Source organism: Centruroides vittatus, unplaced genomic scaffold, assembly GCF_030686945.1.
Source record: "Centruroides vittatus isolate TY-2023 unplaced genomic scaffold, ASM3068694v2 contig_1309, whole genome shotgun sequence".
NCBI classification, from domain to species: domain Eukaryota; kingdom Metazoa; phylum Arthropoda; class Arachnida; order Scorpiones; family Buthidae; genus Centruroides; species Centruroides vittatus.
This window is the reverse complement of record NW_027120832.1, coordinates 205,043-223,785: the sequence shown is the minus strand read 5'-3', so window position 1 is coordinate 223,785 and position 18,743 is coordinate 205,043. Positions and strand designations below refer to the sequence as shown.

Below are 18,743 nucleotides of genomic sequence, written 5' to 3'. Positions count from 1 at the left end.
TTAAAATATTATGATGATCTAATTTTGTTTTTATTTAGGTTTTTTGGCAATCGTTCCTACTGTTATGATAGATTAGGTTTATATGAGAGGTGAGTATTTTATTCTGTTTGTTTCTTTATTAATTCATCATATTTTAATGATTTTTTTTTTTTAATAAGTTAGATTATGTAGAATATCTCAGCTGACCTCTACAGTATCAAAGAGCCTACATTTAGTTGTTTGAGTGAATATTTAGAATTAAAATACAATCCTATGAATATATATATTATATAACTAAAGAATGAGTGTAAAAATTTCACTAATTGATTTATTTAAGTTGGTTTGCATTTATTCTCTTCTAGTTATCATTTATAAACTATGTAGGCTATTTTTTTTTCAAGCTCTGATGGTCCATAGAAAAAAGACAAGTGTAAATAACAAAATGAATTAATTACCAAAAATTAGGTACAAACATGGTTACTTTTCGATATAATAAGCACTGTAAAGATTGAGGAATTTGTCATATCTGTGGACGAGCTTTTCCATCCCTTTGTCATAGAATGTTGCCAACAATGACTTAAGATGGGCCCTAATGTTGTTTTGAAGATCATCATTAGTCTTGAACTTCTGCCCTCCTAGCCACTTTCTGTTCAGGAAAGAGTTGGAAGTCATTCAGTGCTAAATTGGGATTATACACTGGGTGTTTAAAAGTGGTGAAGACTTCCACCCAGCTTGGAACTTTTTGATGTGTGAAGATTTCCACCTCTTTCCTGAACTGAAAATGTGGCTAGCAGGGCAGAGGTTTGAGACTAATGATGATCTTCAAAACAATATTATTAAGGCTGTCTCAATTCACTGGTGGCAACATTCGGGGATACTATAGATTACCACCTATGGAATTTCGGGTCTTTGGGTATATATCTGAACTCAGGAGACGAGTTCAACAATACCTTACCTTTGGACCGGAGACGAAAAATAAAAAAGTTGTCACACTTTTTTTCAGTGATTGCGCGATGATAGGGAGTCGCGTCGCTCTCTCCGCTAAGTCGGCCTTGCTATCATGATCAAGAGTCGCGTCGCTTGCCGTTAAAATTGCCTTTAGTAGACGTTCCCCCCCCCTTTTTTTACTTTGTTCAAGAACTACCGTGAGTCAATAACTAGTGACGTTTAGCACATGGCAGCTTCCCTCTGGGAGGTCAGTCGGGAGCACGAACAGTGAGAATGGCCGCCATGTTCGCTGCCATAAGTAACATTAACCAAAATGGCAATCGCGCGATGATCGGAAGTCGCGTCGCTCTCTCTGCTCTCGTATCGCGTGTTTAACCCTCCTGGAGATGACTGTTCCGACGTCATGGTTTGCAGACTTTACCGCAAAATGGCAGTACTAGCAACTATGGTGCCATCTTCATAAGAGCATTAAAATAGTATGGTAACTTAAAAAGTATGATAACTTTTTTTATTTTTCATCTCTGGTCCAAAATTAGGGTACTGTTGAACTCGTCTCGGTCCCGTGAGTTCAAATATATAATCAAAGTCCTGAAATTCCATAGGTGGTAATCTATAGCAGGGGTGGCCAACTTTTGTGCACATAAGATCTACTTTTTATCGTAAAAATGTGTTGCGATCGACTTGTTGTCATAGGCATAGTCTAAGTGGGGTGGGGGAAGTGTGAAATACATACTATGTTTATACACTGTTTCAGTACGAAGTGCACTCATTGCTTATGAGTCGAGTCATAACTGCATGCATACAGTTGCGTTCGGTTACAAATATAATACATTAAGTCAAGACATCGCTAGCGATCGACCAAAATTGGCTTGGCGATCGAACGGTCGATCGCGATCGACTTGTTGGCCACCCCTGATCTATAGTACACCCCAACATTCTATGACAAGGGGATGGAAAAGCTCGTCCACAGATATGACAAATTCCTCAATTTTCAGGGTGAATATGTTGAAAAGTAACCATATTTGTACCTAACTTTTGGTAATAAATTAATTTTGTTATTTACACTTGTCTTATTTTATGGGCCATTGGAGATTGAAAAAAAAAACTGCCTTCATATTTTATCATATTAAACTAAAAGTTGAGCTGATGTAAAGTACAATTTGTATAGGTTATGGTGTCTATTGTTACATCTTAATCATATCTTCTAACTAGTTTAGTCTCTTCTTCTTGATGACTAGATAGTATCTAATAATAATGATTGATTTGAATATAGTTGTACCCTTTTGATATTCTAGTCTCTCAATTATGAGGCATACCCCAGATTTTAGATCTGGGCTCTAGAAAATTGTGTAGACAATTATTACCTAGGCCTGACTCCAGTCCTGTTTTTAAGGAAAAATTTGAACACACTTTGAATAAATTTATAATAGTATAGAAAAATTACCAAATTGAAAACAATAGTCACAAAGTTGCCAGTGGGTTTAAAATATTGCCAAATGTGGTGATAAATCACTGGACCTGGTAACATGCTCACAAGTTACCTGCCTATCACTGTACTGTCTTCCCCTATCAAGTTGGACTCCTTAAAAAATAATGACAACCTATACATCATGTGGTGAATGATATGTAGAGAGGACACACTGTCTGCTTTGGGTTAGTTTTACAGCATAATATGTCAGTACCATGGCCAAACAATATAAATGCTGCATATCAATAAAAGAGATTGCATATTGCTTTGTAAATTGAGCCAATTCTGATACATTGGGAACATTCTAATACACAAATATATTTGTATTGAATTGGTATTAGTTAAATCTGCATATTTTTAAATTTTTTTGTATAGTGCGTTTTGTATATATTGATGATATATCATTTTTTCTAGAGCATTAAAAGACTCAGAAAAAGCTATCAGTTTAGCTCCTAATTGGGCCAAAGGTTATTTTAGAAAAGGAAGAGCATTGTGTGGTTTAAAAGTAATTGCTGTTTTTAATAAGTAAATATTATTTCATAAGTCTTGTTACATGTTTTAATAATTTCATCAATTTTATGTGCTTAGAAATATTCAGAATCTGAAGAAGCATTCGATGTTGTATTAAAATTAGATAAAAATTGTACAGATGCAGAACAAGAACTATATAAAGTTCGTACTCTTCAGTTAATGGTGAGTCAGGTTTGTTGTTCTTTGTTAATGCATTTTTAAAAATTTTATTTAGCATTTATATTTTTAAGAAAACTACAAATTATTTTTTATCAAAATTCTGAATTGGAAATGAAAATATTTTGATGTTGTGGCATTGTTTTTTTTCAAAGAAATTTTGTATGTCAAAATCATTTATTTTGACATACAATGGTACCTCATACTTCAAACAAGCCAGAGTTTGAATGCTAAATTCGGGAGAAATTCAGTTTGAATGATGCTTCTATGTTTGAACTTTATGCAGAGTAAAAGGAAAATGCATTCATTGTGTAAATAACATCTGTTGTGCACTCAAGTTGTCTCTTGCTCTCACTGCATTTTTTTCTTTATTTTTGGTGTGTTTGGTTATATCTCTACTTATTAACCATGGTATTCAAAAAGAGTATGGAAGCAACAAAGCCTAAGAGGAAGGTTGTTGTATCAATGATTGAGGTGAAAAACAAGCTTATTGCAAAGCACAAAAGTGGTACAGGTATGGCAGATCTGGCAGCCATGTTTAAGGTGTTCAAGTTGACAGTGTGTGATCAGTAAATGCAATTGTTATTTTCATATACAGTATTTACATAGTTTTTTATTGTTTTTATGTTTTAATTTATTATTTAGGACATTCAATTGCATTATTTTTACCTTAAATTATGTATATTTGTCATTTAAGTTTATTGAAATTGATACTGTACTGTTTAGGTGTGGTAACAGATTAATTCACTTTCCATTATTTCTAATGGGGAAAATTGAATCAGGATTTGAACAATTTTTCCCAGGAAGCTGTCCAACCTCCAGCAATTGGAGGTTGGACAGCTTCCTGAAACAAATTAAATTTGAAGTACGAGACACCACTGTATATAAATCTTATATATAATTATCTTTTTTAATTAATTTATATAAATTCACTTACTTTGCTAGTTTATTTTTGTAGATCTGTAATTTAATTTTCTTCATCTTTTTAGTCTTCTTTTATTTTTCATTGTATTGTGTTCACTCTTTTCTTTTTGTTATTTAATTTTAATAATGTGTATCTGCTGGTGCATTCAATTTTACATGCTTTTTTTATTGCACAAAATATTAATATATCTTAATATATGAAGCAAGATTTACCTAATAAGATGGAAGTAGAAACAAATAATTCTTCCATTTTTAAAATTATTAAAACAGTTTTTTGTATAGGTCTTCATAGAATTCCAAAATTTGACAGTTATATTATTTTGACATTGATAAAAATCACATTTTATTTACACAAATTTGTGTTGAGACGAAAATTAATGTTGGTATTCTTTCATATTGTTTTGCATTACTGTTATTGTTTCATAAGAAAATAAAGCAATAAATCTTATATAAATGTCATACATTTTTGTTTATCATATAAAATTAAATATTTATTTATGAGCAACAACCCAAGCTTTATACAGAGTGATTGGATTTTATTTATCAAAATGTAGAGTTGTTAGACATGCAGTAACTGATTGTTTAATTTTTTTTTTTCCTCTTTGTTCTCTCTGGGCTCTGCTTATTATTCTGCATTGCTATTTTTAATGTTGAAATGCTTGTTTGATCAATTCTTCAGTAATCTTGTTCCAAATTTCATTTGCTTTTTTCCACACAGATTGCAGAAAGTTACATGAAAAAATTTTGCAGCTGATTGATGACAATATCTGATTGTGTTAGACGAGACACAGTTTGTATCAGTAATTGCAAAAGTAAAATTTGTTACATTAAACCTGGAGAACAACCACTCAAAGGTGAATTCATACTACAGTGAATGTTGGCTTAAGGCCTTTATTGTAATTAGAATAATAAGTGGATTCAGCTTTACCACTTATCAAAGTGCCTCCTAAGATCAAACTTAACAGAGAACTATAACAAGACCATGTCTTAAAGCCACTTGCCCACCAGTGGTCAAGTGGATAAAATCACTGTAAGCTGGTAGTTGGTCGTGGGCTTGTGCCTCGCTGATGGGCTGGCCATGTGAAGTTTTCCAGGTTTTATTCATGTTTGTAACATCTAAATAGGGGTCAGTTTCCCATAAAAAGTCTGCCCAGGATGGCATCCCCCTCAGCAGTCACCCACATGTTATGTTGCCACGTACAAATAAACCAAACCAAACTTAAAACCACTCTAAATATGTACTAAACCATAATCTTATGAGATGGACAAAGTTACATTTAACCATAGTAAAGATTCATAACATGCATCTTAACTCAAATATATCTCCAAGAGATGGGGAATAAAATTGGAATCAATTATATGGAACCAAAGATACCAAGTCACATAATGGTAGTTGACTTTTTTGGGTTTGGCTACCTCAAAGAAAAACTTCTCTGTAAAGGTGCACATGGCTGACCTAAAGAAAAGGAGAGATTCTTCAAGATTTGATCAAAAAATCATTTCAAGTTTGAAAATACTGATGCAGAATGACAAAGCCCAGGAAGAAACAAATTGAATATACAAAAAACTACACAACTCATTACTGTGTCCAGCAACTTTTAGTAAATTTCATTAAATAAATTCGAAATTGACCAAATTATAATGCACCTTTAACAGTGGGTGAAGCTAAAAGAAATCTTATGTTTTTGATCTGATTAATGTGCCATCCTCAGACATGAACAGTTGAAAGTGGAAAGCTAGTGTCAGAAGGAAAGACAAGGAGATAGTGATAGGATAGAGGACATCCATATAGCATTTATAATAATGATTATGTGTGATGATGTCTTGTTTATTTTGAAATATAAATTTGACTTAGATGTTTTCCTTCATTTAATGAATAATAATTCCTGTTTCTAATCCTAGAAATGGATTATTTAAGTGCAGTCAATGTTAATTTTATAGACATCAATCTTTCACTTACAGATAGATGAATCCACACTAAAGTTTACCTAAAACCAGCCTTCCTACTGTTCTATATCTCATTTTCTTTTTTTAATCTCTCCACTTATAAAATTTCAGCCTTCTACCAATCATGTCTACTCAAGGTCACAGATCAGAAAACAGGATCATTTATCTTGCATTGCAAAATAACCTTTAAAGGTGAAACATCTTCTGCCTCATTGAGAACTTTGCATACACTGAACAAAATATATCCAAATGTGACCTTTTTCCTCCTCCATATTCACATACTCTGAAATCCTTCAATCTATCTTCATATCTATCACTCAGAATAACAGCATACCATAAATGCATAGCCTACCAATGCAACCCAACTTTATATCACCTCCTAAAGAACAATGGAAATCCTGTAGATGAAAAATGGATACATTTTATCCATTTAAATCATAAATAAAAGACTGGCATTAATGCAAAATATGTTGGATACACCTCAAGGTCTTTCAATCAAACTCTTATTGAGCATACTTAAAACTATAACAGGCTCTCCTCTTTTGTCTTCCTATAAAACTTCCTTGGTCAGAGCAGGTGCCCAAAATCAACAGTCTCATCCTTCTCATACTAGAGAAGTATAAAATTTATAACTACTCTATTACCAACATATGTATAAACAGCTATGACAAGAATTCCCTTTTCTCTGGCATTATCTCTTTTACATCAAAGCCCACCTCCTATGCTTGATTACTCTATCAGAATATATCCCTTCATTCTTTCTTCTGACTTCAGCATTCCAGTTTTGACTGTACTCATCTGAGGATGGGTCAAAAACATTAGCTTTATTTCACCTGCTGTTTAAAGTGTGTTAATTAATTCAGCTGAGTTATCTAGAGGCTAGTTCCTCATCTAAAAGACAATCCCTCTTTTATAATTACCAAATCACTAACTAGTACAGTAATTTCGTTTTGTGGCTGCTTGTCTAAAGGTAGGCCATTATCTTATACTAAATTGAAAAATTAGAATACAGTAGAGCATTGATTATCTGACACCCGATCAACTGTCACATCGGTTAACCGACCGCATTCTAGTCAGCAAATTCAAATGTCCGCTAGTGATGTGGCGCTAGAATATTTGGCTATGTCTTGGCTACTTTAATATTATTTTTGTTAAATTTTTGCATGTTTTAGCTGGCAACACTGGCTCGACCATGAAAGGGAGGCTAGTATTTAAACGAGGCTTAATTTTATTTAACGACGCTATCCAATTGCTGTTTTTAAAACGTGCGAGATGTAGCGGCAAAAAAACGAGTGTCAGCTGTGAAGCAAAAGAAAATTTTGGACTTTTTTTTCTAATATATAGGCTTTATGTAAAATATGTAACCTGAATATATATATATATATATATATATATATATTATTTTTTTTTTGTTGTTTTATACTGTATTTTCCAATATACAGTACAGTACTGTATTTATTTTGTTCAATATAAAGAAATAATTTTTAACGATACAATAGCAATGATTATTATTTTTAAAAAGATTTTGTTAGGCTTAACATCGATGAAAATTCAACGTGAAGTAGGTTAATAGCGATATACTAATTACGTGGCATATACTAATGTATTTTTTCATACTTTTCGGTTATCCATTTTTTCAGTTATCTGACCAACCCCAGTCCCCAATTGAGTCGGATAATCAATGTTCTACTGTATTCTAGAAGAGAAGATCAATTCAGAGTGAGATTTGAGCACACAACACCTTAAGTCTCTGGGATAATCCTACTAATATCCTAAACTATTAAATTTAATGTAAAATTAATATAATTATTAAATTTAGTTCAAGTTGAAAGCCTAATTGCTTACCAAATTGTTTTAAACTTTAAACCAAATTGCTTTTACTGATTGTTAATAGTAGCCGTTACACGGTTTTCTTGCGATTTTGTTAGGTATTTTAAAATTTTATAATTTACATAAATCATTGTTATATTTAGCATTGATTTACTTCATTGAATTGTATTTATAAATGATAAAATAATGAAAATATTAAATTATATTTTAAACAAATATGACTGTACCAGATTTTCTTTATTACAAAAATGTAAATGTAAATTTATTATTTAAACAAGAATTACTTTGACGAATAACATTGTTATTGACTGATTCTATTCTAAACAGGAAATGGGATTTTCAAAGCAGCAAGCAGAAACAACAATTAATCATTACGGTAATGTACAGATGGCTTTAGAAGCTTTGTTATCAAGGTCGGAAATAGATTCTCAAGCAGTGGGAGGAGGGCCCGAAGTTTACTTTTCAGACAATGGTTCCTCCAGAATGCCTTCTATTCAAGATGATAAAATGGAGTGAGTTTATTCAATGAATGGTTGTGTTGTCAATAATTATTTTTGAGTAAAAAATGATTATTTCATATTTAGTATATAGATTTTTTTCATGAAAAGTCACCATTGAAATTTTTTAGAAAAAATAGAGATAATCCAACAATTAAGTGTTAAAAATTACTTTAAAAATTCATTAATAGCATTCCTTAATGAATTATGAACTGTATTTATAAATTAACTAAATTATTAAAATTGTCATTTGTCACAAAAAAGCTACAAAAACTCAAATTTTTGAAGCAATAGTCAGGATTTTAGTATATAATCAGTACCTGTAATAACTTACCTTATTAATTGAACCTGCAATAGCCATATATAGAATTTGTTATTTATATTAAAGATGTTATTTGCATTTTAACAAATTAATTAGTATTTGTTAGTTCAATGTATGAAATGTTGGGTTCTTGTTTTTTAATGATTTCATGATGTGATATTTTTTGGCATTCAATCCAATTTGTCTTTTCACTTAATGCATGCAGAACTCAAACATCATTTCTTTTGCAACCATTCCAAGACAAAGGGTTTCAGCAATGCTTATTTGCAATGTAATGAGAGTTATTGTGAATTACTGAGTAATTATTCAATAAATTTTTGCAGTTTCTGTCTGTAACATTTTTCATTGACAGCTTATCAAAAAGTGCTGGACATGCACCCAATATGTTTTGAATCCCTTCAATCAGAATTTCCTGATTGAGATTAAATTTCAATTGGTAGCACCGAAAAAGTGTGCAATTTATTTTGCTACATAAATCTTTAATTTAAAATGTTGTCAATCAGTACAATTTTGTGATTCCAGCCTGTGGATCAGAGGTGTTTTCAATATTTAAAGTATATTATCCACATAACTTATGTAACACTTAGCAAGGCAATTGAAAAACAAGAATCTTTGATAGATTTTTGTGAGAATTTTAGCATTAAAAAATGCTCTTCAAAACATTATTGAAGCATGGAGAGAAGTTATGGAAACTAATATGAGAGCTGTTCAGCTAAAACTTATTCTTGAGTGTGCAAATGATTTTGAAGGATTTGACTCTGAAATTAGTGGTACAATAGAAGAAATTTTGAAACTAGATCCAATTTGTGGCTGAAGCAGCCACAAATTGGATCTAGGGGTATAGATAAGGAAAATATTCAAAAATTGCATCAGTCTCATGACTTGATATAAGATAAGAAAACTCTATTCTTAAATTATATCAAGGCAAGATAACTCTGATAGTATTTCAAAAATAGTGGTTCACCAATTGAAAGATTATTTTATTATCATTAGATATAATGCATTTATTCAAATCTAAGACACGCCTTAATTCTACATGCTTATTCATAGATTTTTTTGAAAAATAGAATTCATATTATTATTTTGAAATATTTTGAAATTTTCATATTTTGAAAAATTTTTTTAATATCTGTTTATTCTAATAAATCTGTAAATTATAATTATAATTGAAATATATCAAGTCTTGTTCTCATGTAATTTACATTCAACAATCAAATACTTTTTTCAGTCCAAGAAATCCTGAAGGCCACACGACAATATGGGTTGGAAACGTGCGCCAGGATGTTACAGATAAAATGCTGATTAATTTGTTTACAAAGTAAGAGTTATATCACTTTCATTTAAATATGATGATAAAAAATGAAATAAAATTATTTATTTCATTTGTTACAGATTTGGAGATGTTATTAGTTTACGTGTTTTACGAGAAAAATATTGTGCATTTGTTAATTATACTAATAAATGGTCTGCTGGGAGAGCTATGAAGGCTTTACAAGTGAGTTTTACATATTTTTTCTTTTTATATAATTTTACTTGTGTAAAAATATTTTATGTTTATTTTTTGCAAATATCTGCTTAAATTATAATTCAGAAAATTATGTACTGGTTGAATTATTAATTACTTAACACATAGTGATTTGTTACTAGAGGTAGATGTTAGGCACCATCTCTTATCTAAGTTAATAATTATAATTTAAGTAAATATTAAATAAATTTAGAATCTTCTGGACTAAAAGAACTGACCTAGGGTGGGGCTTGAACCCGCAACCTCCGCTTGCCGTGCAGTGCACTTGCCAGTTACGCCACCCAGACCCTGAGCGAATCTTTATTCCAGAAGTATATTAATTTAGATATAACCTTACTTGGTTAAATACGGTACTGGCTGGGGACAACTCCTATGTCCACGGCCTAAGAACAACTCCCCAACGGCACTCAGCCAGCTAACGTACTACCCGGTGAGGTATATATATATAATATAAATAAACATCACTAAGCCTGATTTTTACCTAACAGATCTTTAAAAATGCCATAATTTCTATTTGATTAACTCATAAACTGTCAGAATACATTTGTATTATTAATTTTAAACCTACTTATTAGTTTTTTAAATTTTTGCTCGTTATGGCATGTCACAAATGGTCAATAATCAATGTGTAGCTTGTTTGTGGCAGGACTCTCAAAATTCTTTGTCAGAACCTGTAATATCTGGAATAATTGTGCTTATGCTGTCTTAATTTTTAACCATGCCCAGTAGCTTCAATAACTGCACCAGGTTGTGTAAATTGGGCAAGGATACAAACAAGTACGAAGTCTGCAAGTATGAAGTTTTTCTTCATAAACCTGATTATTAAAGATAAACGAACTGCCGAATTATTGGCTATAAGCTTGATGTTTCTATTAAAATAGCCGAGGTACACAAATCAAGAATACTAGAGAGCAAAAGAAGTACTACAATCTCAAAAATGAACTAGAAATCTTCCAGGCTACAGATGAAAAAAACACATCTGTCTTCTCTTAAATGCATTAATGACGATTCCACCCACATGAACTGAATCAGAAAGGGCATTCTTGGTAGCAGGCTTTTCATTAGTTAAATAAGAACCAGATCAAGTGATTGGAGTATTGACCATCTTTGCTTTTTAAAATCTTAATACAAAATATTATTGTAAATTTTTATAATATGTTTTATTTAAAAACAAAAATTACTGTTAGAAGTTTGATCTAAGTCCAGTTTTTTAAAATTTTCAACTCAATTTAAAGCAGTTTTTTGTTGTTGTTGTTGTTGTATGCAGTTTCCAGCAAACTTTAATAAACTTTTTCTATTTGTGAAAATTTCTACATAATTCAAAGGTAATTTTTAATATATATCTTACACAGCATTATAAATATGATTTTGGAGGTTGCAGAACATATTAAATTATTTTAAAAAATGAAAACTAATTATATCATTTGATTTCAAGATATTTTGTATATCTTAAAAGTAATTAATTCTATCTTGGGATCCTGGGAAACAGTTCACTTTCGTCCCAGAATCCCAGGACAAGCAAAAGACCGGGAAATGAGAAACACTAGTACCAACTGATTTGTTATGTGCTACTAATTTATTTAATTTGATTTCCAAATATCATTTCTTCAATTTAGAATAAATAAATATTCAAAATTTAAGTTATTTTTATGATGAGTAGCAGGGCAGAAACAAGTACAGTTTTGCTAGTATACTTCTTGCAAATAAACTTCTCATTTGATAAAAAATAAAAATTGCCAGGACAATTATGACATTTACAGAAAAGTATATATTTCTGTTTGACTATGCATACACAGATGAGTCTTATGTATATATGTATGTATAGTCAAATAGAAATATATACTTTTCTGTAAATGTCATAATTGTCCTGGCAATTTTTATTTTTATCAAATGTAATTATTAATTTTGCTGTGCTACCACTAGAGGATGTTTTAACTGTTTTACATTTTGTGGCAAATGGTAGCCTACAAAGAAAGGTCGACTTCGCCGTAGGAATTGTCATTGCCTTGTACAGCGTGTGAAGGGACAAAAAATGGACTAAGACTCATCTATGTATGTATAGTCAAATAGAAATATAAACTTCTCATTTATTCACTCAGCATTGCTGTTGTTTTGTTTTTTGAATTAATGATATGCATGGGATATATTACTGTAAATTAAAAGAAATATTTTACTTTTCAAGTATCTCACTGAATTTCTAGATGCATTATATACAATAGAAGCTCAATTTAACATTCTCTGATTTAAACATATTTTTTTCACCAGTTCCTTCAAATCTTCATTAGCCATGTGTTATTGTTATCAAATTTAACATGTTTAAATTTTGCATAGTTTCTGATTAACTCATGATAAACTTGATCCATAAATGAATTTTCATCTCAAATAATCTTTTTCAAAAAAAAAGAAAGAAATGCACCCTATTTCATGTTTGCATGGGCAGGAGAGTTATGAAATTTCAAACATTTATCAAGATCATTTTACTACTACATAACAGTGAGTGGACACCACATCTGGGCCAATTTTATGGGGTGTGCAGAGCATAGCTGCATCTGCATCATCATCTGAAGGTTTTTTCCAAGTAAAGCTGGATAGTTCAGGTAGTAAAAAAATTGTGTAAGGCACATTGTTTTCATTCTGCACCTCTCACTAAAGATTTCTGGATCTGCTATTTCACTACAAATTATACAAATTATAGATTTGGAGTTTTAGCAACCATGCTGGACTCTGAACTTGGCATAACATGTAAAGTGATACCATGGCAGATTTTGTGTCTAGATACAGACAAAGATTCATCAAATTTTTTTAACAGAAAACAAACCTATATATCCCTAATTACTTTCAAAAAACAGCTTAGCAGTATCATCATCATTGTGTAAAACATATCTACAGGTGTCTACTTTTGTACATGAAAAACGTATATTGTTTGTAAAATGTATAAAAACTATGATTATATTGTATGAAATAAAGGCTTTCATGGAAGCATTTATACTGATAATATATGTGTTTTGCTTCATTTTATTTATTTTGAATGAATATACATATGTAATTGTACATTTTGACAGGTTTTTAAGGATACTTCAAATTTTACATATTCTGTGGTTTAAAGTGATTTTTCACCAGTTCTTTTTAAAACATTAAATCAATTGCATTTAAAAATAGTTATATGCATGTAATTAAGGTATTGAATAATATGGAATAATGTAATTTATAGAATCGGTGTAAAAGTAATTTTTTTTTTTTAAATATTGAAAATTTATAATGTTTTTTAGAGTTTGATTTATTTCTTCAAAAAAATTATTTCCTAGAAATATTTCCTAATTAAATATTTAATTAATAAATTAGGTCTACAACAGCTGGCACTTGTTATACGTGGTACAATCCAAAAGTTTGGGGAATGCAGTAATCTATGACAACAAAAACACGTATTTGAAGTTACAGCATATGAAATGAATTCTACCAAACCACCTCCACGTGTTCAGGTTAATTTCACCCATGTCATGTGATTAAACCGCGAGCGCTGCTGTTTTTTTCCGGAGATAGTTACCTTTGTTCTGCGATGTAATCAAAGTGGAGTTTCAAGAACAACCTCCAACATTTCGACTTCATTGTGACCTTTCACCGTAGAATCACCGTACACCTTTCTTAGCAATTTTAAAATCTCTGTAGGTGTTTTACCTAAACGCTGACAAAATTTAATGTTGGAGGTTGTTCTTGAAACTCCACTTTGATTACGTTGCAGAACAAATCTCCGGAAAAAAACAGCAGTGCTCGCGGTTTAATCACATGACATGGGTGAAATTGACCTGAACACGTAGAGGTGGTTTGGTAGAATCCATTTCATATGCTGTAACTTCAAATACATGCTTTTGTTGTCATAGATTACTGCATTCCCCGAACTTTTAAATCGTACCATATATAAAGTATAAAGCCTTCAGTAATTACAATATCTTAAATTTCAAATTAAAATACACTTCCACAGTTTGGTTAATTTAATGATTATTAAAGATAAGTGGTAAAACTACTTTCCAAAATAAACTTGAAGCTTTGTGAAAAGATAAATAAATTTCTGCTGTTTTGCATCAAGAATTGACATTCAGAAAACAGTTTATTAATATTATTTTTATATAAATTAATTCTTAAGAACACAAAACTTGTTATAATTTTATTTGTTTAATATATTTGGCATAATTTACTGACTGGAATAATTGATTAAAAATGTTCCAAATAAATTATCAAGCACTTAATTGAAGAGAGACTGTATAATAAACAAATACAGTAGAGCATCGATTATCCGACCCCCGATTAACCGACTTATCGGTTAACCGACTGCGTTCTAGCGGCAAATTCAAATGTCCACTAGTGATGTGGCGCTACAATATTTGGTTATGTCTTGGCTACTTTAATATTATTTTTGTTAAATTTTTGCATGTTTTAGCTGGCAGCACTGGCTCGACCATGAAAGGGAGGCTAGTATTTAAACCAGGCCTAATACACTATACTAATAATGTATTTTTTCATACTTTTCGGTTATCCGACTTTTCAGTTATCTGACCAACCCCAGTCCCCAATTAAGTCGGATAATCGATGCTCTACTGTAAATAAAAGTACAGTTCAAATGCACTTAATTAAGAGTGTTTTTATTGATTTGGTTCATAAATATAAGAGCATAATTGAAACTATAGGAACTGATTGTATTACAGTTAAATATACTCTTCAAAAATGAAATTGCAACACCACAAAGGAATGTGTATAGCCACATGAAAATTTCAGGACCAGTAGAGGTGACAGATATATGCAAATGATTAAAAGTACAGACAGAGATATGCAACAGACACCTGCTTATTCAATAACGAATATAGCCTTTATGAACCACTATGGCAAGGCATACTATCAATGAGGTGATTAATGGTTGCCTGAGGTATCCCTTACCAGGTTGCATCCACTGCAGTGCTCATGTTGTCTATGGTATGTGGCAATGGTTCCTAGATGAGTGGGATGAGGGGTACCACAGGTGTTCAATAGGAGAGTGATCCAGCAAGGCTGGTGAGAGTTTACATGCAATGTATGGTTGGGCATTATCTTGCTGGAACAGTGTGTCAGGTACAGCCTACACCAGTGGCTGAACTACAGGTCCCACAATTCATGACATACTGGTCTGCTATCAGAGTACCAGAAATGTGCACCAGAGCTGTTTACTGATCAAACATGATGCCTCCCAAAATCATGGGGCTAGTGTGATGCTCAATGAAGGGGGCTGGCACAAAGTCCCTGGGATATCACCACACTTGTCCATGGCCATCATTTCTTCACTCCTCCATAGACTGAAGCCTGATTCATTTGTAAACAATACCCAATTCAGTGATCTAGTTGTGATGACAACACCACCACACCAGGCATGCAGCCCTATGTTGAGTGGTTAATGGCAGCCTGACTTCATTGAATCTGTTGAAAATGGTTTGGGTGGACATGAAGTGGTGGATGGCGATGGGTGGCTTCAGATGTCATATGCCATGGCCAATAGGTCTCAATGAGCCATTCAGCTAATCTGCTGGTCCGTGAACTCTGTCATGCATTTGTGCTCCCCTCAGTGTGTCGGCAGATGTTCCTGCATCCATTGTATTACACATTGCTGGATGGTACTCATATTGTGCCCAGCATATGTGGCAACATCAACAAACTAAGGTTGTTCAGCTCCAGGATATGATTTTGTTCCCTAGTCGTTAACTGGTGGTATTCAGCTCACCATTGTCTCTGAGGCATTTTCTATGCTTCTTCAAAAGTTTAGTAACCACAAATCATTGCCAATAGCATTTATGGCCGGATCCAGCTGCTGGTCTGTATAGTTCAGAACTGAGTAGCACATGACTTGATGTGTATGCAAACTTAATCATTTAAATATCTCTGTCATCTCTACCAGTCCTGCAATTTTCATGTGGCTACACACATTCCTTCGTGGTGTTGCAATTTCACTTTTTAGGAGTATAAAAAGAAAAAATAATGTATATATATAACTCATAACTTAACCTTGAACAGGCAACTGTATGCATATTTGTATGAAACAAATTTTAAACAGTGTCTCAACTACAAACCCACAAACTTTCTACCAGTAAGTAATGAAAGAGAAACATTGATATATATTTAGATGAAAAGAAAAGAAAATTAATTTATAATAAACCTATTTTCTCAAACTATTTTTAGATAGTCTTTCTAACATACCTACTTATTCAAATGTACTGTACATGTTCTTAACCTAATGTAACGGTGATATTTACTATAGTATTTTACTATAAAAATATAAAATTTGATTTTGAAAGAGAATGTTACATTTTATTTATTAATCTTTACATCATTAACAAAAACATGTAAAAAAAAGTGTTTTATAATTTATCATTAATGAACTTAAAAGGTTATGAATATTATTATTTCAGGGATATAAATTAGCAGGACAGAATCTTGTGATACGATATCCAAATAATCCCCTGCCTCCTAAGGCAATTGTTGCAATTACTAAGAAAACAAAATCAGGGTAAGTGCTTAGATATGAATTTTAATATAAGTACCAAAATAATTGAAAATATGTAGACATCAAATAAAATTTAAATTTTAAGATTTTCAGTATTTTTCTATTGAATTTGATTAAAATAACTAATTTAATATATGTAATAACTAATTTTAATAATGTGTGTAGATACAGGTATAATTTTGCAACAGGTTGTTATAGAATACTATACATAAGTCTAAAAATTTATCAGAATGTGTCATGCTTTAGAACATAAATAAAGATGATCTGAGCCACCAGATATTGTAAAATATACAGCAGTTTATAAACAATCACACTTCCCAAAAGTGTCCACTAAACTTAGGGTTGTACTGTATGTTTTTTCAAAACATCTATTGTTTTTTAATTATACCATGTATGTACATTATTATCATCATTATTTCATTAATAGTCATCATTTTTATATCTAATGAATGTCCTAATTTTTTCACTTAGAAAAATTTATTAGTCTTTACATCACTGCAAAGAAAAGTAGACAGTGCACAAATATTTGCACAATAAACTGTGACACAAATAAATATTTGTGAAAGAAATTGAAATTTATTTATAGAAAAGTAGAACGATTTCAACGACAGTTCTGGGAATAAATATAAAACGCAACGCAATCCACATCACAAATACCACAGCAATCTTTAATGCAGCCGAACAGATTTTCGTCTATGATATTAAATATCGTGACTTCATCGGACAGTGAATTTGCATAATGGATCCATCTTATAAATCTCATTACTACAAAATATATTTTGTTTAATAATCAACACACTATTCAGTGGAGTGAAATAAGATGCAAAGCAACACTCTTTATTCTTTCAATTATTACACATAACATAATATATAAATCAATTCTGAAAATGCAATACAGAAACTAAATTGGCTTTCTCTAAATGAAGAAAATAAATTGTATTTATTAGAATTAAGAGTAATGACCAGTTTAATAAAGAAAATCTTACAGAGAAAAATAAATGAAAAAATTTTTCAGAATTTACAAATTTAATGTAAAAATTAAAGAAAATTACTAAATAAAATTAAAGTAGAAATGACTATTTATTAGTGATGTAACGAATATTCGGTTACTACCCAGTATTCGACCTATTCGGCCTATTTTTCACTATTCGGCCGAATACCGAATATTTAAATTACTATTCGGCCGAATACCGAATATTTAATCACTATTCGGCCGAATACCGAATACCTAAAAACAGGAGTAAGAAATAACAAAAATACAGTAAATTAATCATTTTGGTTACTTTTATTAATGAAATTATAATTATTAAAGTTAATAAGAAATAGCATCTAACTCTAGTATTAAATTATTTCGTAATTAAATAATAATATAGCCTTTATCTAGCCCGATATCTTATGGCATTGATGGCGTGTAGGTTAGAATGTATCGGGCATTAATGTTATTGTTTAGTTAATTATGTTATATTCGTATTCGCGTATATTTTAATATTTATACGATATATTTGAACTGTTCCACAATTGGGGAGAAACTAGACCATATTATGTCACCACTAAAGTATATCCTCAGGGTACTATTCAGTCTACAAATACGTAGTAAAAACAAAATTTTAGTGTTTAATTAAAGAGTTAAAATGATCGATTGCAAATAAAATAACTTATAAGTTATAACTTACATCTAAATACCAACAACTGCCGAATCATAGCGGGCTATTTACGGCTATTACATAAAACTATAAACCAATTTGGCACTAGAGGTAGACGTTAGGCTCCATCTCATATTAAGTTTAATAATTATAATTTAATTAATTTAAATAATTTAGACCTAATGGAAGAAAAAATCGTAGTGACAGCGGGCCAATAGAGAGCACGGTGCGCGATCTTTGCCATAATGCGCTTTGCGCGCCAATTTTCGTACGTGCGTTAATCAAGCCGAATAGTTTGGCCGAATATTCGGCCATTCGCCAACGGTCCTGGCCGAATATTCGGTATTCGGCCACGCTCCTAGCCGAATATTCGGTATTCGTCTGAGGCCGAATATACTATTCGTTACATCACTACTATTTATGCAATTTTGCATTTAAAGAAGAAATGAA

General features: G+C 31.4%; 1 protein-coding gene across 3 annotated transcripts in view; it reads left to right on the top strand.

The window, feature by feature from the left end:
* LOC136989935 (uncharacterized) overlaps window positions 1–18,743 on the top strand; it is a 95,643-nt gene that overhangs the window by 71,645 nt on the left and 5,255 nt on the right. For all 3 annotated transcript variants that reach the window (XM_067288253.1, XM_067288245.1, XM_067288258.1), the window contains exons 16-22: window positions 39–89; window positions 2,810–2,900; window positions 2,984–3,088; window positions 8,111–8,295; window positions 9,831–9,920; window positions 9,995–10,097; window positions 16,556–16,653. In XM_067288253.1, the coding sequence (XP_067144354.1) occupies window positions 39–89; window positions 2,810–2,900; window positions 2,984–3,088; window positions 8,111–8,295; window positions 9,831–9,920; window positions 9,995–10,097; window positions 16,556–16,653 (723 nt within the window). The remainder of the gene's footprint in view (window positions 1–38; window positions 90–2,809; window positions 2,901–2,983; window positions 3,089–8,110; window positions 8,296–9,830; window positions 9,921–9,994; window positions 10,098–16,555; window positions 16,654–18,743) is intronic.